Source organism: Hyla sarda, chromosome 3 (assembly GCF_029499605.1).
Source record: "Hyla sarda isolate aHylSar1 chromosome 3, aHylSar1.hap1, whole genome shotgun sequence".
NCBI lineage: Eukaryota > Metazoa > Chordata > Amphibia > Anura > Hylidae > Hyla > Hyla sarda.
In genome coordinates, this window is record NC_079191.1 from 408,886,656 (window position 1) to 408,910,933 (window position 24,278).

The 24,278-nt window shown below is 47.4% G+C and overlaps 1 protein-coding gene across 12 annotated transcripts in view; it reads left to right on the forward strand.

The window, feature by feature from the left end:
* HAAO (3-hydroxyanthranilate 3,4-dioxygenase) overlaps window positions 1–24,278 on the forward strand; it is a 78,058-nt gene that overhangs the window by 35,849 nt on the left and 17,931 nt on the right. For all 12 annotated transcript variants that reach the window (XM_056568146.1, XM_056568154.1, XM_056568148.1 and 9 more), the window contains 2 exons: window positions 14,148–14,231; window positions 16,674–16,780. In XM_056568146.1, the coding sequence (XP_056424121.1) occupies window positions 14,148–14,231; window positions 16,674–16,780 (191 nt within the window). The remainder of the gene's footprint in view (window positions 1–14,147; window positions 14,232–16,673; window positions 16,781–24,278) is intronic.

The window sequence follows — 24,278 nt, forward strand, 5'->3', positions numbered from 1 at the left end:
AGGTTTATTAACCGGGATGCAGGATAAACAAAACATAAAAATAACTCCTAGGCCGTCTAGCCACTCACTACACATGTAGCATGCCCTAACTAATAACTGATGGGCTTTTCCCTGTCAGTTTAAACACAATAAGTCCTGCAGCCTTATAAGACACAGTTCACATTTGAACATAAAGTCCCATTCGTACAGCCACCTGCTATATGTTACAGGAGCCACGTCTCTCACTCCGGGAGTCCACGCTTGTGTCCTCAGCAGCCCTTGCTGTGCCCGCCTGGCACTGGACACGGTGTCTCCCCCCCTCTAACAGCCACTTCTGTCTAGGGGAGAGCCCAGATTATTCTGTTTCTCTTGCTTTTAAGGACCCTTCCCCTTTCTGCTGCCTCATTGATTAGTCCACAGGTGGAGATTTCTGCAGGATCAGTGTGGGAAATGCACCCTTTCCTTGCCACACTGTCACATATCCCCCCCCCCCTCTGCTCCGACCACCGCGGATGAGCACTTGTCTTCAAAAGACAGTGCACACACGACCATGCATCTGTCCTTCTCTTTGGTCTAGTTAGCTGAAGTTGGTCCACTTTCTTCAACCTTTTGAGGTGGTAGTCCAGTAGAATGGTTGCTTTAGTAACACTGTCCTTTGTGCCCAGGAATACAAAGGGGACCATTCCCTCGTCTTGGGAGCTCTTCTTATTACTCTCAACTCTCACTCTGACAACCGCTGACTGGTCGACAACCTTCTGAATGTGCCTTCCTTTCTTCCCAATGACTTTTCCCACCAAGTTTCGGGGAACCCACATTACCACCTCAGCCAACTCCAGGTAACTTCTTGCCTTCTTCACAGCATCTTGGTTCTCACCATACACATGACACGTACATGTATCTTTATCAAGAATAACAGCAGTCACCCCAGGGATTCTCCTTGCTTGGTGTATATTTGTGCCACGAGTGCCGATTACTGAGCGCATCAAGTCTTTTCGTACATCAAACTGCACATGGAATCTAGACACTGACAGACATAAGCTTTCCAGATTCTTGCTGGCTTCTTTGATTCTCGATATCACAGACAATTTTGTCCGAAGACTTCGGAAATGGATGTTACCCAACATGTTCACCCTCTGTTTTGTCAGACAAGATGACCAGCTGGGCATTCTCTGAGTCATAAGACACCGAAAAGGCTTCCACTGCCTTTGAAAAGTCTTTATGAGCCGATTCCTTTACGCACATCTGCTGTAAGTCTTCAGGAACTTTCAGCTTCACTTTATAGAAACTGTTCTTCACAACTGGTGTTCCAAAGACTTCCTTGGAGCCTCCTACCTTCTTCATGTTGCTCAAGGCAACGCCCTGGACACTGGCTGCAAACAAGATAGTCCTTTTTTGCCTCTGCCTTCTCTCACCAAAGGCTGGACTGTAGTGTGAGCTTCTCTGGCCCCGACCATCCAAGTCTGTACCGCCTTTATTTTTCTGATCACGGACTCTGCATCCAGACGCCGGAGCTTCTTGTGAGACTTGCTTCAGCTGCTTTGTTTCTTGAGCCCTTTGCTCAGACTCTGACACTTTTAGAGGAGGCTTCTCCATCTCCAGCAGCTTCTTCTGCAGACTCTCGGTTTTCATTCTGAGTTCTTCATACAACTGAGCAATTTGCGCTTCAAGTCTCCCAACGGCAAGTTTCTCTTTGTGCAGTTCTGCTGCAGCCTGGTCACTGCTTTCTTTTAGGACCTTCATGTCCCCTTCCAGCTTTAAGTTTTTCTGCTGCTCACTCTTGAGTTTAGAGGAGTTCACCTTCTCTCTTTCTAGCAATTCTGTCAAGTTATTGACAGTATCTTCCAGGGACAGCAGTTGTTGTCTCATCTGCTCATTGTCTTTACTCAGTAGCTCCATCTCGGACACTTTCTGCTCATAGACTTTTAGCTGAGCCTCTTGTTTGGAGATCTGCCTTCCCAGCGAATCCAAGGTAGCTGCATGAGACTTAATGTGCATTTCGTTCTACGCCTCCAGGCTCTGCACCTTATGAGCCATTACCACTTTCTCCTTCTCAAGCTCTTTCATGGCTACCAACCTAGCCTGGTGATCACTTTGTAGAGCCTGATATGCCTCAGACAGAACATTCACTTCTTCTTCCTTGAGTGACAACTGCTGGACCAGACTCTCCAATTCGCTCTCCTTGCTGGTCACATGACCCTGGGAGCGGAACAGTTCATCCTGCAGAGCCACAAGCTCACTTTGGTGGATCTCCATATCTTTCTGCATCTGAAGCTTCGCTTCTTTCTCTTTCTTCAAGTCTACAAGCGATTTTTCTTTGTCCTCCATTAGGTAATACACCTCCTCTTCTTTTTGTGCCAATTTTGAAGAAATCATTTGTAAGGTTTCTTCAAGATTCTGGATCTGCTCTCTTTTCTTACAAAGTCCAGCTCGGTTTTTCCGAGATCTCTTACTTACAGTGATCTCTTCACTCTCGCTGCAGGAACTTGAGACATTCTCTTGTCTTCTGACCGTCACCTGTTCTTGGCCTGTCTCTTCCTTTGAGCCAACTTGATCCAGCTCCTCTCCTCCTTTAGGAGTTGTCTTCCCATTTGCAAGGGACTTGGTCCCATGGGCCTTAGGGTAGTTCCTGGACAGTTTCTCGCTGTCTCTCTGCTCACTCGCAGACTTCTCTTTCACTTCAACATTATCTCTCTGCTGTCCAGCAGAGACATCAAGGGCCTTGGGGTCTGCAACAACATCTGGTTTAATGGTTCTACCTTCCCAGTCAGGATCCATCTCTGGTTCAGATGTCACATTTCCTTCACTCAGGACTCTGTCAGTGACAGTAAGCGCAGCACCCGGCTCAACATGTACTTTCTTCAGCACTTTTGCTTTATCCACAGCCATCACTGTAGCTTCCTTTTCGTCCACCATCTTCCCTTCTAGATGACCATGCAATTTCAGCCCCCCTTTTGACTCATCTTTAACTTGAGGATGGAACCTATGTTCCAGAACCTGCTCCGTTTCTGGTTTTACTGAAGACTCTGTTTCAGTCAGAGGCACACTCTTCACTTGAGTCTCCGGATCCTCTTGGACTTGACTCACAGTCTGTTCTTCAGCTCTCCCAGCAATCTGGCAGACCCCTACCTGACATGTGTCTAGTGACTGCTGATACTCCCCGTCCTTAGCCTCTGCTGAGTGACTCTCACCTAGTGTGTGATGCAAGTCAAGTGTTGTGGGCCTATCAGGTGTACCTGCTCTAGTAACCTGACAGTCTTCCCATAATTGCTGGAAAAATTGAAAATTTGTCCCTAGTACTACATCATTCTCCAAGGAGGGCGCTATTGCAACCTTGTGACTCACTGTACCATAGGGAGTAGAAAAACAGACATCAACAGTTTTATAACCCCAAAAATCAGCCTGTATAGACACTATGTCAGGATCTGGCTTTCTGCTACTGGTCTTTACCAGACTTATTGCCAATCTTGGGTCTAGAATAGCCGCCATCTTTTTACCATCTACAACCAACTCACACAAGTTTTCTTTTGTCCTGTCTGAGTTGGCAGCAGTACACATTACATCAGAAGACATAGGCATGCATGTTTCACACAATACAATATCACATTGCACATGTTCAGAATTGACAGGACAGTTCATATCTACGTGACCTAACTCATGCAAATTGCCTTTTGTAATATTTTCTCCCAGTCCGGCATTCAACCTTTTCTGTTCACTAGACTTTTTTAGTCCAACCTGCAGAGTGTGAACAGTCCCATCAGCCTTCATGAGGTGCGCCCCACCCTCACATGATTTTGCACTTAGACACAGGTTGGAGACATCTTGGACAGAGTTCACACAGTCATCTAGTGAGACAACGCCAACCTTTACCTCAGGAACCTTTGTGTGCGATTTCTCTGGCACATTCTCCCCATTCCACAAAGGCCAAAAATAGGGGAAGTCTCTGCCCAATATAAACTCCACATTAAGCTCTGCACACACCTCCATAACATGGCTTACTGTCCCATAACAAGTTTCAAAGTCAATCAGAACAGTCTTACCAGTCTCTAGTCGGGTCTTCAAAAAGGGTAGTATGTCCGGCATGACTCTGGATACAGCCTGGCGACAATCCAGTTCCACAAACAGCGGGATACCACCGACTATCATCTAACGAGTCCTCACGTCCATCTTTTCTGACCTCCTGGCCAGAGACTTATCAGGTGTGAAGACATCTTCTTGCTGAGCTGCCGCTGATCTCTTTAAGGTGCTCACCACTCCATGCCTCTTGGCGATATCCGGTTGCCGTCCTTGTCGGTTGCTCCTAGCAACGGCCTTGCGACGTCGACCCATCTTTGCACAAAATCTTGCACAGATCACCGCTGCTTTGACACACTTGTCAGACACTCCTGCTGCACCAACAGTCACTTGTCGGCAGGATCGTTGCCCCTAGCAACAATTCCAACGTGTTGCGATCCGTTGCCCCTAGCAACGCCTTCACCACAGGCTCAGTCCTGCTCCACTTGTAACATGCACAGTTGGTTGCTCCCGGCAACAACTCCACTGCAACTTGACCACTGGTTGCTCCTAGCAACGTGTGCCCGCATCCTCCACCAATTGTAAAGGGTTTCACTCTGGGATCGTCCTTTGCCGTAGCCAAAGGACACGTTTTTCCACAATAAACCGGCAAACAATGAGTCCTTTCTGCAATTCTGGCTCCTCGCCAGGTTTATTAACCGGGATGCAGGATAAACAAAACATAAAAATAACTCCTAGGCCGTCTAGCCACTCACTACACATGTAGCATGCCCTAACTAATAACTGATGGGCTTTTCCCTGTCAGTTTAAACACAATAAGTCCTGCAGCCTTATAAGACACAGTTCACATTTGAACATAAAGTCCCATTCGTACAGCCACCTGCTATATGTTACAGGAGCCACGTCTCTCACTCCGGGAGTCCACGCTTGTGTCCTCAGCAGCCCTTGCTGTGCCCGCCTGGCACTGGACACGGTGTCTCCCCCCTCTAACAGCCACTTCTGTCTAGGGGAGAGCCCAGATTATTCTGTTTCTCTTGCTTTTAAGGACCCTTCCCCTTTCTGCTGCCTCATTGATTATTCCACAGGTGGAGATTTCTGCAGGATCAGTGTGGGAAATGCACCCTTTCCTTGCCACACTGTCACAATATATATATTATATATATTAATACATTAGTAGTATGAATTGAAGAAAATGAATTGCTATATATTGAATGTACTTATCTGAAATGAATGCTAGATGGCAGAAGTCTTTTAATGGAGCTGAACTCTGACTGAAAGCTCTGGCTGCCGAAGCTGTGAGGTAAGCGACAGGAGAATCAATGATGTGCCAGGAAAACGGATGCCCGTGCCTGATGTGATTTGAGTGTGGAGCTGCCTGTGTCTGAGGTGATTTGAGTGTGGAGCTGCCTGTGTCTGAGGTGATTTGAGTGTGGAGCTGCCTGTGTCTGAGGTGATTTGAGTGTGGAGCTGCCTGTGTCTGAGGTGATTTGAGCGTGGAGCTGCCTGTGTCTGAGGTGATTTGAGCGTGGAGCTGCCTGTGTCTGAGGTGATTTGAGTGTGGAGCTGCCTGTGTCTGAGGTGATTTGAGTGTGGAGCTGCCTGTGTCTGAGGTGATTTGAGCGTGGAGATGCCTGTGTCTGAGGTGATTTGAGCGTGGAGCTGCCTGTGTCTGAGGTGATTTGAGCGTGGAGCTGCCTGTGTCTGAGGTGATTTGAGCGTGGAGCTGCCTGTGTCTGAGGTGATTTGAGTGTGGAGCTGCCTGTGTCTGAGGTGATTTGAGCATGGAGCTGCCTGTGTCTGAGCTGATTTGAGCGTGGAACTGCCTGTGTCTGAGGTGATTTGAGCGTGGAGCTGCCTGTGTCTGAGGTGATTTGAGTGTGGAGCTGCCTGTGTCTGAGGTGATTTGAGCATGGAGCTGCCTGTGTCTGAGCTGATTTGAGCGTGGAGCTGCCTGTGTCTGAGGTGATTTGAGTGTGGAGCTGCCTGTATCTGAGGTGATTTGAGCGTGGAGCTGCCTGTATCTGAGGTGATTTGAGTGTGGAGCTGCCTGTGTCTGAGGTGATTTGAGCGTGGAGCTGCCTGTATCTGAGGTAATTTGAGCATGGAGCTGCCTGTGTCTGAGGTGATTTGAGCGTGGAGCTGCCTGTGTCTGAGGTGATGTGAGTGTGGAGCTGCCTGTGTCTGAGGTGATTTGAGCGTGGAGCTGCCTGTGTCTGAGGTGATTTGAGCGTGGAGCTGCCTGTGTCTGAGCTGATTTGAGTGTGGAGCTGCCTGTGTCTGAGGTGATTTGAGCGTGGAACTGCCTGTGTCTGAGGTGATTTGAGCGTGGAGCTGCCTGTGTCTGAGGTGATTTGAGTGTGGAGCTGCCTGTGTCTGAGGTGATTTGAGTGTGGAGCTGCCTGTGTCTGAGGTGATTTGAGTGTGGAGCTGCCTGTGTCTGAGGTGATTTGAGCGTGGAGCTGCCTGTGTCTGAGGTGATTTGAGTGTGGAGCTGCCTGTGTCTGAGGTGATTTGAGTGTGGAGCTGCCTGTGTCTGAGGTGATTTGAGCGTGGAGCTGCCTGTGTCTGAGGTGATTTGAGTGTGGAGCTTCCTGTGTCTGAGGGGATTTGAACATGGAGCTGCCTGTGTCTGAGGTGATTTGAGTGTGGAGCTGCCTGTGTCGGAGGTGATTTGAGCGTGGAGCTGCCTGTGTCTGAGGTGATTTGAGCATGGAGCTGCCTGTGTCTGAGGTGATTTGAGCGTGGAGCTGCCTGTGTCTGAGGTGATTTGAGTGTGGAGCTGCCTGTGTCTGAGGTGATTTGAGCGTGGAGCGGCCTGTGTGTGAGGTGATTTGAGCGTGGAGCTGCCTGTGTCTGAGGTGATTTGAGTGTGGAGCTTCCTGTGTCTGAGGGGATTTGAACATGGAGCTGCCTGTGTCTGAGGTGATTTGAGTGTGGAGCTGCCTGTGTCTGAGGTGATTTGAGTGTGGAGCTGCCTGTGTCTGAGGTGATTTGAGCGTGGAGCTGCCTGTGTCTGAGGTGATTTGAGCGTGGAGCTGCCTGTGTCTGAGGTGATTTGAGCATGGAGCTGCCTGTGTCTGAGGTGATTTGAGTGTGGAGCTGCCTGTGTCTGAGGTGATTTGAGTGTGGAGCTGCCTGTGTCTGAGGTGATTTGAGTGTGGAGCTGCCTGTGTCTGAGGTAATTTGAGTGTGGAGCTGCCTGTGTCTGAGGTGATTTGAGTGTGGAGCTTCCTGTGTCTGAGGTGATTTGAGTGTGGAGCTGCCTGTGTCTGAGGTGATTTGAGTGTGGAGCTGCCTGTGTCTGAGGTAATTTGAGTGTGGAGCTGCCTGTGTCTGAGGTGATTTGAGCGTGGAGCTGCCTGTGTCTGAGGTGATTTGAGCGTCGAGCTGCCTGTGTCTGAGGTGATTTGAGCGTGGAGCTGCCTGTGTCTGAGGTGATTTGAGCGTGGAGCTGCCTGTGTCTGAGGTGATTTGAGCATGGAGCTGCCTGTGTCTGAGGTGATTTGAGTGTGGAGCTGCCTGTGTCTGAGGTGATTTGAGTGTGGAGCTGCCTGTGTCTGAGGTGATTTGAGTGTGGAGCTGCCTGTGTCTGAGGTGATTTGAGTGTGGAGCTTCCTGTGTCTGAGGTGATTTGAGTGTGGAGCTGCCTGTGTCTGAGGTGATTTGAGTGTGGAGCTGCCTGTGTCTGAGGTGATTTGAGTGTGGAGCTGCCTGTGTCTGAGGTGATTTGAGCGTGGAGCTGCCTGTGTCTGAGGTGATTTGAGTGTGGAGCTGCCTGTGTCTGAGGTGATTTGAGCATGGAGCTGCCTGTGTCTGAGGTGATTTGAGCATGGAGCTGCCTGTGTCTGAGCTGATTTGAGCGTGGAGCTGCCTGTGTCTGAGGTGATTTGAGTGTGGAGCTGCCTGTATCTGAGGTGATTTGAGCGTGGAGCTGCCTGTATCTGAGGTGATTTGAGTGTGGAGCTGCCTGTGTCTGAGGTGATTTGAGCGTGGAGCTGCCTGTATCTGAGGTAATTTGAGCATGGAGCTGCCTGTGTCTGAGGTGATTTGAGCGTGGAGCTGCCTGTGTCTGAGGTGATGTGAGTGTGGAGCTGCCTGTGTCTGAGGTGATTTGAGCGTGGAGCTGCCTGTGTCTGAGGTGATTTGAGCGTGGAGCTGCCTGTGTCTGAGCTGATTTGAGTGTGGAGCTGCCTGTGTCTGAGGTGATTTGAGCGTGGAACTGCCTGTGTCTGAGGTGATTTGAGCGTGGAGCTGCCTGTGTCTGAGGTGATTTGAGTGTGGAGCTGCCTGTGTCTGAGGTGATTTGAGTGTGGAGCTGCCTGTGTCTGAGGTTATTTGAGTGTGGAGCTGCCTGTGTCTGAGGTGATTTGAGCGTGGAGCTGCCTGTGTCTGAGGTGATTTGAGTGTGGAGCTGCCTGTGTCTGAGGTGATTTGAGTGTGGAGCTGCCTGTGTCTGAGGTGATTTGAGCGTGGAGCTGCCTGTGTCTGAGGTGATTTGAGTGTGGAGCTTCCTGTGTCTGAGGGGATTTGAACATGGAGCTGCCTGTGTCTGAGGTGATTTGAGTGTGGAGCTGCCTGTGTCGGAGGTGATTTGAGCGTGGAGCTGCCTGTGTCTGAGGTGATTTGAGCATGGAGCTGCCTGTGTCTGAGGTGATTTGAGCGTGGAGCTGCCTGTGTCTGAGGTGATTTGAGTGTGGAGCTGCCTGTGTCTGAGGTGATTTGAGCGTGGAGCGGCCTGTGTGTGAGGTGATTTGAGCGTGGAGCTGCCTGTGTCTGAGGTGATTTGAGTGTGGAGCTTCCTGTGTCTGAGGGGATTTGAACATGGAGCTGCCTGTGTCTGAGGTGATTTGAGTGTGGAGCTGCCTGTGTCTGAGGTGATTTGAGTGTGGAGCTGCCTGTGTCTGAGGTGATTTGAGCGTGGAGCTGCCTGTGTCTGAGGTGATTTGAGCGTGGAGCTGCCTGTGTCTGAGGTGATTTGAGCATGGAGCTGCCTGTGTCTGAGGTGATTTGAGTGTGGAGCTGCCTGTGTCTGAGGTTATTTGAGTGTGGAGCTGCCTGTGTCTGAGGTGATTTGAGCGTGGAGCTGCCTGTGTCTGAGGTGATTTGAGTGTGGAGCTGCCTGTGTCTGAGGTGATTTGAGTGTGGAGCTGCCTGTGTCTGAGGTGATTTGAGCATGGAGCTGCCTGTGTCTGAGGTGATTTGAGTGTGGAGCTTCCTGTGTCTGAGGGGATTTGAACATGGAGCTGCCTGTGTCTGAGGTGATTTGAGTGTGGAGCTGCCTGTGTCGGAGGTGATTTGAGCGTGGAGCTGCCTGTGTCTGAGGTGATTTGAGCATGGAGCTGCCTGTGTCTGAGGTGATTTGAGCGTGGAGCTGCCTGTGTCTGAGGTGATATGAGTGTGGAGCTGCCTGTGTCTGAGGTGATTTGAGCGTGGAGCGGCCTGTGTGTGAGGTGATTTGAGCGTGGAGCTGCCTGTGTCTGAGGTGATTTGAGTGTGGAGCTTCCTGTGTCTGAGGGGATTTGAACATGGAGCTGCCTGTGTCTGAGGTGATTTGAGTGTGGAGCTGCCTGTGTCTGAGGTGATTTGAGTGTGGAGCTGCCTGTGTCTGAGGTGATTTGAGCGTGGAGCTGCCTGTGTCTGAGGTGATTTGAGCGTGGAGCTGCCTGTGTCTGAGGTGATTTGAGCATGGAGCTGCCTGTGTCTGAGGTGATTTGAGTGTGGAGCTGCCTGTGTCTGAGGTGATTTGAGTGTGGAGCTGCCTGTGTCTGAGGTAATTTGAGTGTGGAGCTGCCTGTGTCTGAGGTGATTTGAGCGTGGAGCTGCCTGTGTCTGAGGTGATTTGAGCGTGGAGCTGCCTGTGTCTGAGGTGATTTGAGCGTGGAGCTGCTTGTGTCTGAGGTGATTTGAGCATGGAGCTGCCTGTGTCTGAGGTGATTTGAGTGTGGAGCTGCCTGTGTCTGAGGTGATTTGAGCGTGGAGCTGCCTGTGTCTGAGGTGATTTGAGCGTGGAGCTGCTTGTGTCTGAGGTGATTTGAGCATGGAGCTGCCTGTGTCTGAGGTGATTTGAGTGTGGAGCTGCCTGTGTCTGAGGTGATTTGAGTGTGGAGCTGCCTGTGTCTGAGGTGATTTGAGTGTGGAGCTGCCTGTGTCTGAGGTGATTTGAGTGTGGAGCTTCCTGTGTCTGAGGTGATTTGAGTGTGGAGCTGCCTGTGTCTGAGGTGATTTGAGTGTGGAGCTGCCTGTGTCTGAGGTGATTTGAGTGTGGAGCTGCCTGTGTCTGAGGTGATTTGAGCGTGGAGCTGCCTGTGTCTGAGGTGATTTGAGTGTGGAGCTGCCTGTGTCTGAGGTGATTTGAGCATGGAGCTGCCTGTGTCTGAGGTGATTTGAGCATGGAGCTGCCTGTGTCTGAGGTGATTTGAGCGTGGAGCTGCATGTGTCTGAGGTGATTTGAGCGTGGAACTGCCTGTGTCTGAGGTGATTTGAGTGTGGAGCTGCCTGTGTCTGAGGTGATTTGAGCGTGGAGCTGCCTGTGTCTGAGGTGATTTGAGCATGGAGCTGCCTGTGTCTGAGGTGATTTGAGTGTGGAGCTTCCTGTGTCTGAGGGGATTTGAACATGGAGCTGGTCACCAGCCCAAGTACAGGAAGCAGGGACACCATAGATCTGTGAGGTAACCAGCTGACGGGAGAGCCAGTGATGTGACAGGAAAATGGATGCCCATGTCTGAAGTGATTTGAGCGCATGGAGCTGATCACTAGCCCAGGCGCAGAAAGCAGGGACACCACAGAGCTGTGCCAGAGGTAGTTGTACAATTGGACAATGAATTGTAAAAACGCAGTAACAGGGGAAAATATATGAAAAGAAAGTAGTTAAGAATAGAAATATATAGCATATATATGAGAAAAAATAAGGATGAAAAGCATGAAAATTTATGGAAATTGACAAGGGATTAAATATATATACAGAGAAAATGAATTAAAACAATAAGGGAATATATATATATATATATATATATATATATATATATATATATATATATATATATCTCGTATATACTCGAGTATAAGCCAACCTGAGTATAAGCCGAGACCCCTAATTTCAACCCAAAATCCCAGGAAAAGTTATTGACTCGAGTATAAGCCTAGGGTGGGAAATACATCATCCTCCCCGTCATCATCCAGACCCGTCATTAACATCCTCATCATCATCACCGCCTGTCATCATCCAGACCCTCATCATCATCACCTGTCATCATCCCCTTGTCATCATCCCACACATCCCCCCTTCATCATCCCCTTGTCATCATCCCCACCCCCCTTCATCATCCCCTTGTCATCATCCCACACATCCCCCCTTCATCATCCCCTTGTCATCATCCCACACATCCCCCCTTCATCATCCCCTTGTCATCATCCCACACATCCCCCCTTCATCATCCCCTTGTCATCATCCCACACATCCCCCCTTCATCATCCCCTTGTCAACATCCTCACCCCCCTTCATCATCCCCTTGTAATCATCCCACACACCCCCCTTCATCATCCCACCCCCCCCCCCCCCTTCATCATCCTCTTCTCATCATCCGCCCTCAGTGGTCTTCAACTTGCGGACCTCCAGAGGTTTCAAAACTACAACTCCCAGCAAGCCCGGGCAGCCATCGGCTGTCCGGGCTTGCTGGGAGTTGTAGTTTTGAAAGCTCCGGAGGTCCGCAGGTTGAAGACCACTGCGGCCTTCAACATCATCCAGCCCCCTCTCACCCCCTTTAGTTCTGAGTACTCACCTCCGCTCGGCGCTTGTCCGGTCCTGCAGGGCTGTCCGGTGGGGAGGTCGCCCGGTGGGATAGTGGTTCCGGGCTGCTATCTTCACCGGGGGCGCCTCTTCTCCGCGCTTCCGGCCCGGAATAGAGGCGTTGCCTTGACAATGACGCAGAAGTACGTTGGCAATGAACGCACCTCTGCGTCGTTGTCAAGGCAACGTGACTATTCTGAGGCCGGGCCCGAAGCGCTTAGAAGAGGCCTCCCCGGTGAAGATAGCAGCCCGGAACCACTATCCCACCGGACCACCTCCTCTCCGGACAGTCCTGCAGCACCGGACCAGCGCCGAGCGGAGGTGAGTACTGTACAGAAAAATCGTGCTGAAAAACTCGGCTTATACTCGAGTATATACGGTGTGTGTGTGTGTGTGTGTGTGTGTGTGTGTGTGTGTGTGTGTATGTATATATATATATATATATATATATATATATATATATACACACATCGAGCTAAAATACTATACTTATCTTATCATTAGCAGCAAAGAAAGAGGAGGGGCTTCACCTGAGGGGTCCTTATATTCCCCTGGACTGTACCATTACTGATTAACCCCTTAAGGACCGGGGTTTTTTCCGTTTTTGCTTTTTCGTATTTTGCTCCTTGCCTTTAAAAAATCATAACTCTTTCAATTTTGCACCTAAAAATCCATATTATGGCTTATTTTTTGTGCCACCAATTCTACTTTGTAATGACATCAGTCATTTTGCCCAAAAATCTACGGTGAAACGGAAAAAATAATTATTGTGAGACAAAATTAAAAAAAGAACGCCATTTTGCAACTTTTGGGGGCTTCCGTTTCTACGTAGTACATTTTTCGGTAAAAATGACACCTGATATTTATTCTGTAGGTCCATATGGTTAAAATTATACCCTACTTATATAGGTTTGATTTTGTCGGACTTCTGGAAAAAATCATAACTTCATGTAGGAAAATTTATACTTTTAAAATTGTCATTTCTGACCCCTATAACTTTTTTATTTTTCCGTGTATGGGGCGGTATGAGTGCTCATTTTTTGCGCCGTGATCTGAAGTTTTTAACGGTACCATTTTTGCATTGATAGGACTTATTGATCGCTTTTTATTCATTTTTTCATGATATAAAAAGTGACCAAAAATGCACTATTTTGGACTTTGGAATTTTTTTGCGTGCACGCCATTGACCGTGTGGTTTAATTAATGATATATTTTTATAATTCGGACATTTCCGCACGCGGCGATACCATATATGTTGATTTTTATTTATACTGTGTTTCTTTTTTTTTTGATGGGAAAAGGGGGGTGATTCAAACTTTTAATAGGAGAGGTGTTAAATGATGTTTATTCACTTTTTTTTCACTTTTTTTTTGCAGTGTTATAGGTCCCATAGGGACCTATAACACTGCACACACTGATCTATTACATTGATCACTGGTTTCTCATAGGAAACCAGTGATCGATGATTCTGCCGCATGACTGCTCATGCCTGGATCTCAGGCACTGAGCAGTCATTCGGCGATCGGACAGCGAGGAGGCAGGTAGGGGCCCTCCCGCTGTCCTGTAAGCTGTTCGGGATGCCGCGATTTCGCCGTGGCTATCCCGAACAGCCCACTGAGCTAACCGGCATGCTTTCGGTTTCACTTTAGACGCGGTGTTCAACTTTGAACGCCGCGACTAAAGGGTTAATAGCGTGCGGCACAGCGATCAATGCCGCGCGCTATTAGCCATGGGTCCTGGCCTCTAACAGAGGCCGGGCCCGACCCGCTATGACGTGGGGCCAGTACGTCATGTGTCCTTAAGGGGTTAAATACCGGACTTACAGGGGTTATCCAGGAAAAAACTTTTTATATATATATATATATATATATATATATATATATATATATATATATATATATATCTCAACTGGCTCCAGAAAGTTAAACAGATTTGTAAATTACTTCTATTAAAAAATCTTAATCCTTTCAGTACTTATGAGCTTCTGAAGTTAAGGTTGTTCTTTTCTAAGTGCTCTCTGATGACACGTGTCTCGAGAACCGCCCAGTTTAGAAGCAAAACCCCATAGCAAACCTCTTCTAAACTGGGCGGTTCCCGAGACATGTGTCAGAAGCTTCAGAAGCTCATAAGTACTGAAAGGATTCATATTTTTTAATAGAAGTAATGTACAAATCTGTTTAACTTTCTGGAGCCAGTTGATATATAAAAAAAAGTTTTTTCCTGGAATACCCCTTTAATTTAACATAATGTGAGTCTCCTGTCTTGTTATAAAATCACAGAAGACACTAACAATACTCTAATGTCTATGGTGACCTAAAAAGTTCTTAACCTCTTCATTATGATGATGCTAAATGTTTTTCCTCTTTTACAGCTATTTTACCAGTTAGAAGGAGATATGTGCCTGAAGATAATAGAGAATGGAGAACATAAGGACATCAACATTAAAGAAGGGGAGGTAAGGATATCAACGTTTCATGTAGTTTTGTGCCATAAAAGTATTTCTAAGGAAGTCTCTTGAGAAGGTGTAAAGAAGGTCATTCAAGTCTCAGGCACCCACAATGCAATGCTATGACAGTATAAAATATTTGCATTGGTCAGAATCAGATATTTTAGCAATATACAAATATAATAATCTAGAGGAGGGGTAGGTTACCATAAGGCTGTCGCTTAGTGTGCGTGCAATATGAGTGAGGCTTATTGTGGGTGGGGTTTGAGGGGTGGAGTTTGTGAGGGGGTGTGGCTTGTCACATGGAGGATTATTTTTAAAAATTTTCACTATTTATCAGTAAGGATAATATAGTGGGAGGGAAAACCCCAACAGACCCCAGACAAGACAGACCCCAGAATCAGACCCTAATATCATCTCCTGCATAATACAGACCCCAGAAAATACAGACCCCAAACAATACAGACCCCAGAATCAGACCCTAATATCATACCCTGCATAATACAGACCCCAGAATCAGACCCTAACACCATCTCCTGCATAATACAGACCCCAGAAAATACAGACCCCAGACAATACAGACCCCAAAATCAGACCCTAATATCATCCCCTGCATAATACAGACCCCATAATTCAGACCCCAGACAATACAGACCCCAGAGCCAGACCCTAATATCATCTCCTGCATAATACAGACCCCAGATAATACAGACCCCAGACAATACAGACCCCAGAATCAGACCCTAATATCATCTCCTGCATAATACAGACCCCAGACAATACAGACCCCAGAATCAGACCCTAATATCATCCCTAATATCCCTAATATCATCCCCTGCGTTCTCGCCAGTGCACTGTGCTGAAAAGTTAGTCCTCTTTATTGTCTCTCTCTCTCTCTGCCTGTGTTTTTCTGTCTCCTTCCAACTCCTCCTGTCTTCCTTCCGGTCTACCTGGGAGCCTTCTCCCTTTCTCATTTATTCTTGCTCTTCTCTTTTTCTTGTAGGAACACTTGTGCCAGACTAGGTGCTGATATTTTATTGTCTGCCATGTATGCCTAAGTTTTTATTGTTGTCATGTTGGAGTCCTAAAAGACTAGTGTCCCTGCTCCTAATATGACTTATTTGCCATATTACCTGTTTATTTCTTTTGGGCGCATGTGCGCCACATATTTTGGCCCCTTGGTCACTTGCACATTTACTACTTTGTATGTTTAAAATCTTTAATAAACTTTACAATTGAAAAAAAAATTACATTGCGAGTGTGTCTCTGTCACGTGACACAGTGCCAGGAGAAAACGTGCTGAGCGCAAACTCTTACTCCTCCTCTAAACACTCAGAACCCCACCTCAGACCCCCACTAGGACATGTCAAAAGTTTTTTCCAAATGCCAGGGCATGGAGGAAACCTTAAAAAAAAACCCTATCCCTGCTCCCCATAGATCTGTCGCAGATCCCGTTCTCCTCCATGCAGTCCGGTGTTTTATGAGACTTACAGGACCTTTCCTGCTCAGCCAATCACTGGCCTGACAAATGACACTGCTGCGGCCACTGATTAGGTGAGCAGGAAAGGTCCTGGAACCAGTTACTTGTCGGGAGAACAGAGAAGATACTGGGACCAAACGGAGGAGAACAGGATCTGCAGCAGACCTATATGGACTGAGGCTAAGTGAGCATCAAGTTTTTTTTTTTTATGTTTCCCCCTGCACCCCTATTATTACTTAAGCAGTGTTTACGAACCAGGGTGCCTCCAGCTGTTGCAAAACTACAACTTCCAACTCCAACGGCTGTCCAGGCATGCTGGGAGTTGTCGTTTTGCAAAGGCTGGAGCACTGGTTGGGAAACACTGACTTAGCATTTGAATTTTCGCAGCCGCCTAGCACCAGACCCTGCGTGTGTGATATGGTGTCTACAGCCTGCAACCCCAAGCCCCTGCATCACCAGGGAGGCCACGTATACGGCTCTTTGGCTGAACTTGGTTAGCGCTCATTTGTGGTCCTTCCCGAACTTTGGCGGAGGATCTGGCCCGAAGTGAAAGGTTTGTGGGGCCTCTATGTTAGACAAGGACTTGGACAGATGACACATTCTTGTGTACTTTTTGTCTGAAAATGTTTTTTGCATTTGGGTGATTGATAGCCGTATTTCTGTTTAAAAAAAAAAAAAGAAAAGAAATTATCTTGCAGATAAAGCTGAACACAGAAGTTTTGTCTTTTGTTAAAGATCTTGACAATGTGCAGAAAGCTCACTGCGGGGATAATTGTAAATGGGGAGAATCAGTGTTCAGCGTCTTCAAGACATCTGCTAAACATCACATTTATTTACTTCTTGTGTATTTCTTCTGTTTGAGTAGAGTAGAAAGTAATTGTCATGTGTGAGGATGTAACTGGGGATCGCAGCATAGATAATTCTATATTTCTGTGAAATGTCTCCTACAATAACACGTTCTGTCTGGACAGATGTTTCTGCTTCCTGCTCGGATACCGCATTCTCCGCAAAGATTCCCACATACGGTGGGGCTGGTGTTTGAGAGGAGGAGATCGGAGGCCGAAAAAGATGGCTTGAGGTACATGGTAGTCTATATTAACACAACCATAAAGGGATACTCTGCTGCTCAGTGTTTGTAACAAACTGCTCCGAACCGGCGCCGGGAGCTCCTGATGTCATAGCCCCCTCATGACGTCATGCCCTGCCCCCTTAATGCAAGTCTATAGACTTGCATTGAGGGGGCGGGGTGTGACGTGACATCATGATGGGGCGGGGCTATGACATCACAAGCTCCAGGCGCCGGCTCCAGCATTCAGAATAGTTTGTTCCAAACGCTGAGCAGCGGAGTACCCCTTTAATAATTGACTACAAGGGGTACTCTGCTGAAAACATCTTATCTCCTATCCAAAGGATCCCCGCAATCTCCAGGCCTGCAGTGGTGGCGTCCAGAACATGGAAGCTTGCAGCTTCCGCGATGGTGACGTCACACAACGATCCTTTCATTTATGTCTATGGGAGGGGGCGTGATAGCTAGTACATAGTGAATGGAGGGGGTGTGGTGGCTGGCATCGTCAGTCATCGGGCACGGAGTGAAGTTCGCTCCGAGCACCAGAAAACAGGGGTGCTGCAGCGGAGATCACAGGAATCCTCAGCGGCGGGAAACCCATGATCTAACATCTTATCCCCTATCCTTTGGATAAGGGACAAGATGTTTTAAGTGGAGTACCCCTTTAAACAATGGGGATACAGGCACAGCATGGCTTATTGATAAAAAAGAAAACCTGTTCTATCTCAGTTTTATCTGAATAGAATCTGCTCATCCAGATCCTTCCCATTCTGAAATACTTTTAAAGAAGTTGGCTCAAGGAGCCCTATGGACATCAAAGGGAATCCTCTGCTTAGTACTCAGAGTGCTATGGAGGACACAAGACTTCAATGTACTTTACATAGATGGCCACTGCAATTGTTTGTAATTAGACAATCCCTTTATCCCCTTAAGGACCCAGCCAATTTTCACCTTAACCCCTTAAGGACTCAGGATTTTTCCGTTTTTGCACTTTCGTTTTTTCCTCCTTACCTTTTAAAAATCATAACCCTTTCAATTTTCCACCTAAAAATCCATATTATGGCTTATTTTTTGTGTTGCCAATTCTACTTTGCAGTGACATTAGTCATTTTACCCAAAAATGCACGGTGAAACGGAAAAAAAAATCATTGTGCGACAAAATCGAAAAAAAAACGTCATTTTGTAGCTTTTGGGGGCTTCCGTTTCTACGCAGTGCATATTTCGGTAAAAATTACACCTTATCATTATTCTGTAGGTCCATACGGTTAAAATGATACCCTACTTATATAGGTTTGATTTTGTCGCACTTCTGGAAAAAATCATAACTACATGCAGGAAAATTTATACGTTTAAAAATGTCATCTTCTGACCCCTATAACTTTTTTATTTTTCCATGTACAGGGCGGTATGAGGACTCATTTTTTGCGCCGTGATCTGAAGTTTTTATCGGTAGGATTTTTGTTTTGATCGGACTTTTTGATCACTTTTTATTCTTTTTTTTAATGGTATAAAAAGTGACCGAAATACGCTTTTTTGAACTTTGGAATTTTTTTGCGCGTACGCCATTGACCGTGCGGTTTAATTAATGATATATTTTAATAGTTTGGACATTTACGCACGCGGCGATACCGCATATGTTTATTTATTTATTTTTTTACACTGTTTTATTTTTTTTATGGGAAAAGGGGGGTGATTCAAACTTTTATTAGGGAAGGGGTTAAATGACCTTTATTAATACTTTTTATTTTTTATTTTTTTGCAGTGTTATAGGTCCCATAGGGACCTATAACACTGCACACACTGATCTCCTATGCTGATCACTGGCGTGTTTTAACACGCCTGTGATCAGCATTATCGGCGCTTGACTGCTCCTGCCTGGATCTCAGGCACGGAGCAGTCATTCGTCGATCGGACACCGAGGAGGCAGGTAAGGGCCCTCCCGGTGTCCGGTCAGCTGTTCGGGATGCCGCGATTTCACCGCGGCGGTCCCGAACAGCCCGACTGAGCAGCTGGGTCACTTTCAGTTTCACTTTAGAAGCGGCGGTCAGCTCTGACCGCCGCTTCTAAAGGGTCCCGGCCGTTGATGAGCGCCGGGACTGACGCAATATGATGCAGGATCGCGGGGCGATCCCGCTTCATATCGCGGGAGCCGGCGCAGGACGTAAATATACGTCCTGCGTCGTTAAGGGGTTAAAGGGGTACTCCGGCGCTTAGACAACTTATCCCCTATCCAAAGCATAGGGGATAAGATGCCTGATCGCGGGGGTCTCGCCGTTGGGGACCCCCGTGGTCTTGCACGCCGCACCCCGTTTACAATCAGTCTGATTACTGTCGATCACGGGGCCGAATCTGTCACGCCCCCTCCCATAGGCTTGCATTGAGGGGGGCGGAGCATGACATCACACGGGGGTGGAGGCGTGACGTCACAATGCTCCGGCCCCATGATCGACAGTAATCAGACCCGGAGCGAACACGCTCCGGGGACTGATTATAAACGGGGTGCGGCGTGCAAGATCACGGGGGTCCCCAGCGGCGGAACCCCCGCGATCAGGCATCTTATCCCCTGTCTTGGATAGGGGATAAGATGTCTAAAGCGCCGGAGTACCCCTTTAAGGACGGGAGCATTTTTTGAACATCTAACCACTGTCATTTTGAGCATTAATAACTCTGGGACGCTTTTACCTTTCATTCTGATTCCAAGATTTCTTCTTTATGTTAGTGGTAAATTTTCTTCGATACTTGCATCATTTCTTGGTAAAAAAAAATCTAAAATTTGATGAAAAATTTGAAAATTTAGCATATTTTTTTTATTTTGAAACACTCTGCTTATAAGGAAAATGGACATCCCAAATAAATTATATATTGATTTACATATACAATATGTCTACTTTATGTTTGCATCCTAAAGTTGACATGTTTTTACTTTTGGAAGACACCAGAGGGCTTCAAAGTTCAGCAGCAATTTTCCAATTTTTCACAAAATATCAAAATCATAATTTTTCAGGGACCAGTTCAGGTTTGAAGGGGATTTGAGGGGCCTTCTTATTAGAAATACCCCATAAATGACCCCATTATAAAAACTGCACCCCCTCAAAGTATTCAAAATGACATTCAGTGAGTGTGTTAACCCTTTAGGTGTTTCACAGGAATAGCAGCAAAGTGAAGGAGAAAATTCAAAATCTTCATATTTTTTTTCTTTTTTTTTCAAAACTTTATTTAAGAATTATAAAGTTAGCACAAAGCATCGGACACACAGGTCCGCAGGTAAACAAAGTACAAGTTAAAGGTTGGCGCAACAGGCGCGTAACCCAACAAGAACAAACGTGCGTGGGTCTACACGTAGTAGCATAAAGAAGCTCAATAGAAGCAAGACAAGTTACAAGGAATCATTATAAACATCAGGCATATGCAGCAGGGGACATCTGTAGATGCAGTATAGGTACCGAGACTAAGAGGCGCTCATGTCCCAGCTTGGGTCCCAGCAGCGCCTCCCCCACCCACCCGCAATATCTCTCGTAATTCCGACCATACCAGGTATGTGGCTACGTTTGATCTAGTCAATGCCAACCTGTCCAGTATCATGAGTTCCATGGTGCATGTGTGAATGAGGCAGTTCCTGATTTCAGCCATAGAGGCGATGTCTCTGGATTTCCAGTTTTTAGCTATAGAGATTCTGGCTACGGAGAGAGTATGGAAACATATCAGCAGACTCGAGAATGACAGTGACTCGGGATGGAGGGACAGAAGAGCTACCCCCGGGTCCCAAGTGAAAGGTTCAGGGATTAATGATTTCAGCATATCATGTATATTTTCCCAGAAATTCCGTATATCTGGGCAGGACCACCAAATGTGAAGTAAGGATCCCAACGTCTCCCCACAACGCCAGCAAAGAGGGGAAGCATCTGGATAGATACGTGCTAGCCGGGTAGGTACCATGTACCAGCGGTACAATAGCTTCCTAGCAGATTCTAAGTGGTTAATATTGTGGGACAATCTAGTAGGAAGTGTGAATAACCTTTCCCATTGTTCCTGTGAAATGGCTATACCCAGGTCTCGTTCCCACGCTAATTGGTAGTTCAGTGCAGAGGGGTTTAAGGGGGACAGAAGAGCTCTATAGGCTTTAGACACTCCTCCTCTAATCGAGGCCATTTTCGTAAAGTAAGTAATATACGGGGTGGAGGGCGAAATAGGATTCCATCGTAGGCAGTGCAAGAGATGTCTAATCTGCAGGAACTTGTAAAAGTCCCTACTAGGTAAACGAAACTCAGTGGAAATCGTGTTAAAGTCAAATAGCGTTTCCTCACGGCTAATATCCCCCAAGGTCTGCACTCCGGCTGTCATTCAAGAGGAAAGATTAGTATTGGGTAGAAGAAACTGAATAGTGGATAGAGGGGTAGAGCTGTATGGCCCTAAGGAAATTACATTGTGTCTAATAGCATGTAGCCACACTGTAAGACTAGCCTGTATGGTAGGAACATAAGTTGGTTGGAAATCTTGCTGTAGGTACACGGACCATAACAAAGACCGCAATGAGGGTACTCCCAAGATATGGAGCTCAATGCTTACCCAGTGGGCAGGAGGCTCCGAGTCCCACCACTGTTTAATCTGCGCTAGAATAGCTGCCCTGTAATAGGACACTAAGTCAGGACATCCTAACCCACCACATCTAACTGGTCTGTAAAGGATTTTTCCTGAGATCCTGGCTTTAGAGTGGTTCCATATATAATCCATAATCAGGGATTGCAGACGACGGATAGCAGAAAGAGGAAATAGGATAGGAATGTTACGGAATAGGTAGAGAATCTTAGGGAGGAGAAACATTTTGGTCACGGCCATGCGCCCTATCTAGGACATGGGAACCGTAGCATACCTGGAAATTTCCGATTTAAGTTGTTTAATAAGGTGTTGCATATTGGTGGGTACAAGAGTGGAGACAGAAGATGTAAGTATAACCCCTAGGTAAGGGATGTTATCTAATGACCGCATGAAGGGATATCTGGATTTAGGAGAGACAATTGTATCAGGGTCTAAGTTGAGGGGAAGAATCACGGACCTAGTGGAGTTCAGTTTGTAGTAACACACAGCGCTAAAAGCGGAGAGAAGGTCCATAACTGATGCTAGTGAGGAGGTTGGGTTTGTCAGTGACAGGACCACGCCATCGGCAAAAAGTCCAATACGGTGATCCTGACCACCCACAGATATAAAACATGTAAAAAAAGAAAGAAAGAAAATGGCAGCAGCACACTTGGTCAACAAAATGGAGGCTCTTAGCGCACTTTTTGATCAAAACGTGTCCCCCATCCACCACGCGGAGGTGGCCTCTTATCGGATGGGTCCCTAAACACTCACCTACCTCAGGCTGGGTGACATGTTGGATCCACTAACGATCCAAACCACCTCCTGTGAAAATAGGGGAGGGGATGCACGGCTACAGAGGGAGCCACTCCCCCCAAATTTGCACAGCAAAGAAAAAAAATGAAAATGTAGCCAGCACCTAAACCCAATACACGGGTGCACGCTGCTGTGGCAAGTACAAAACATGTAAAAAAAGAAAATGGCAGCAGCACACTTGGTCAACAAAATGGAGGCTCTTAGCGCACTTTTTGATCAAAACGTGTCCCCCATCCACCACGCGGAGGTGGCCTCTTATCGGATGGGTCCCTAAACACTCACCTACCTCAGGCTGGGTGACATGTTGGATCCACTAACGATCCAAACCACCTCCTGTGAAAATAGGGGAGGGGATGCACGGCTACATAGGGAGCCACTCCCCCCAAATTTGCACAGCAAAGAAAAAAAAATGAAAATGTAGCCAGCACCTAAACCCAATACACGGGTGCACGCTGCTGTGGCAAGTACAAAACATGTAAAAAAAGAAAATGGCAGCAGCACACTTGGTCAACAAAATGGAGGCTCTTAGCGCACTTTTTGATCAAAACGTGTCCCCCATCCACCACGCGGAGGTGGCCTCTTATCGGATGGGTCCCTAAACACTCACCTACCTCAGTCTGGGTGACATGTTGGATCCACTAACGATCCAAACCACCTCCTGTGAAAATAGGGGAGGGGATGCACGGCTACAGAGGGAGCCACTCCCCCCAAATTTGCACAGCAAAGAAAAAAAAATGAAAATGTAGCCAGCACCTAAACCCAATACACGGGTGCACGCTGCTGTGGCAAGTACAAAACATGTAAAAAAAGAAAATGGCAGCAGCACACTTGGTCAACAAAATGGAGGCTCTTAGCGCACTTTTTGATCAAAACGTGTCCCCCATCCACCACGCGGAGGTGGCCTCTTATCGGATGGGTCCCTAAACACTCACCTACCTCAGGCTGGGTGACATGTTGGATCCACTAACGATCCAAACCACCTCCTGTGAAAATAGGGGAGGGGGATGCACGGCTACAGAGGGAGCCACTCCCCCCAAATTTGCACAGCAAAGAAAAAAAAATGAAAATATAGCCAGCACCTAAACCCAATACACGGGTGCACGCTGCTGTGGCAAGTACAAAACATGTAAAAAAAGAAAATGGCAGCAGCACACTTGGTCAACAAAATGGAGGCTCTTAGCGCACTTTTTGATCAAAACGTGTCCCCCATCCACCACGCGGAGGTGGCCTCTTATCGGATGGGTCCCTAAACACTCACCTACCTCAGGCTGGGTGACATGTTGGATCCACTAACGATCCAAACCCCCTCCTGTGAAAATAGGGGAGGGGATGCACGGCTACAGAGGGAGCCACTCCCCCCAAATTTGCACAGCAAAGAAAAAAAATGAAAATGTAGCCAGCCAGCAAGTGTGCTGCTGCCATTTTCTTCGTGCATCCCCTCCCCTATTTTCACAGGAGGTGGTTTGGATCGTTAGTGGATCCAACATGTCACCCAGCCTGAGGTAGGTGAGTGTTTAGGGACCCATCCGATAAGAGGCCACCTCCGCGTGGTGGATGGGGGACACGTTTTGATCAAAAAGTGCGCTAAGAGCCTCCATTTTGTTGACCAAGTGTGCTGCTGCCATTTTCTTTTTTTACATGTTTTGTACTTGCCACAGCAGCGTGCACCCGTGTATTGGGTTTAGGTGCTGGCTACATTTTCATTTTTTTTTCTTTGCTGCACCCACAGATATGCCTGACACCCCTGCAGAGCTTCTCATGTGTTGTGCTAGGGGTTCCATAATGAGCGCAAATATCAGGGGTGACAGAGGGCACCCCTGACGGGTGCCGTTAGTTATCGAGAAGCTTTTAGATAATGCCCCCCCAGTATATACCCTCGCCGAAGGCTTGGCATAAAGAGCCTTCAAGGCTCCAACTAGAGGTTTTAGGAAACCAAACCCTCGTAGCACCTCAGGCAGATACCCCCAGTGTACTCGGTCGAATGCCTTCTCCGCGTCCAAAGAGAGGAGCAGAGAAGGCGTCCGACTTCTATTAACAACTGAAATGAGATCCAAAAATCTTTTAGTCCCTTCCACAGTCTGCCTCCCCTTAACAAAGCCCACCTGGTCCAACGAGACCA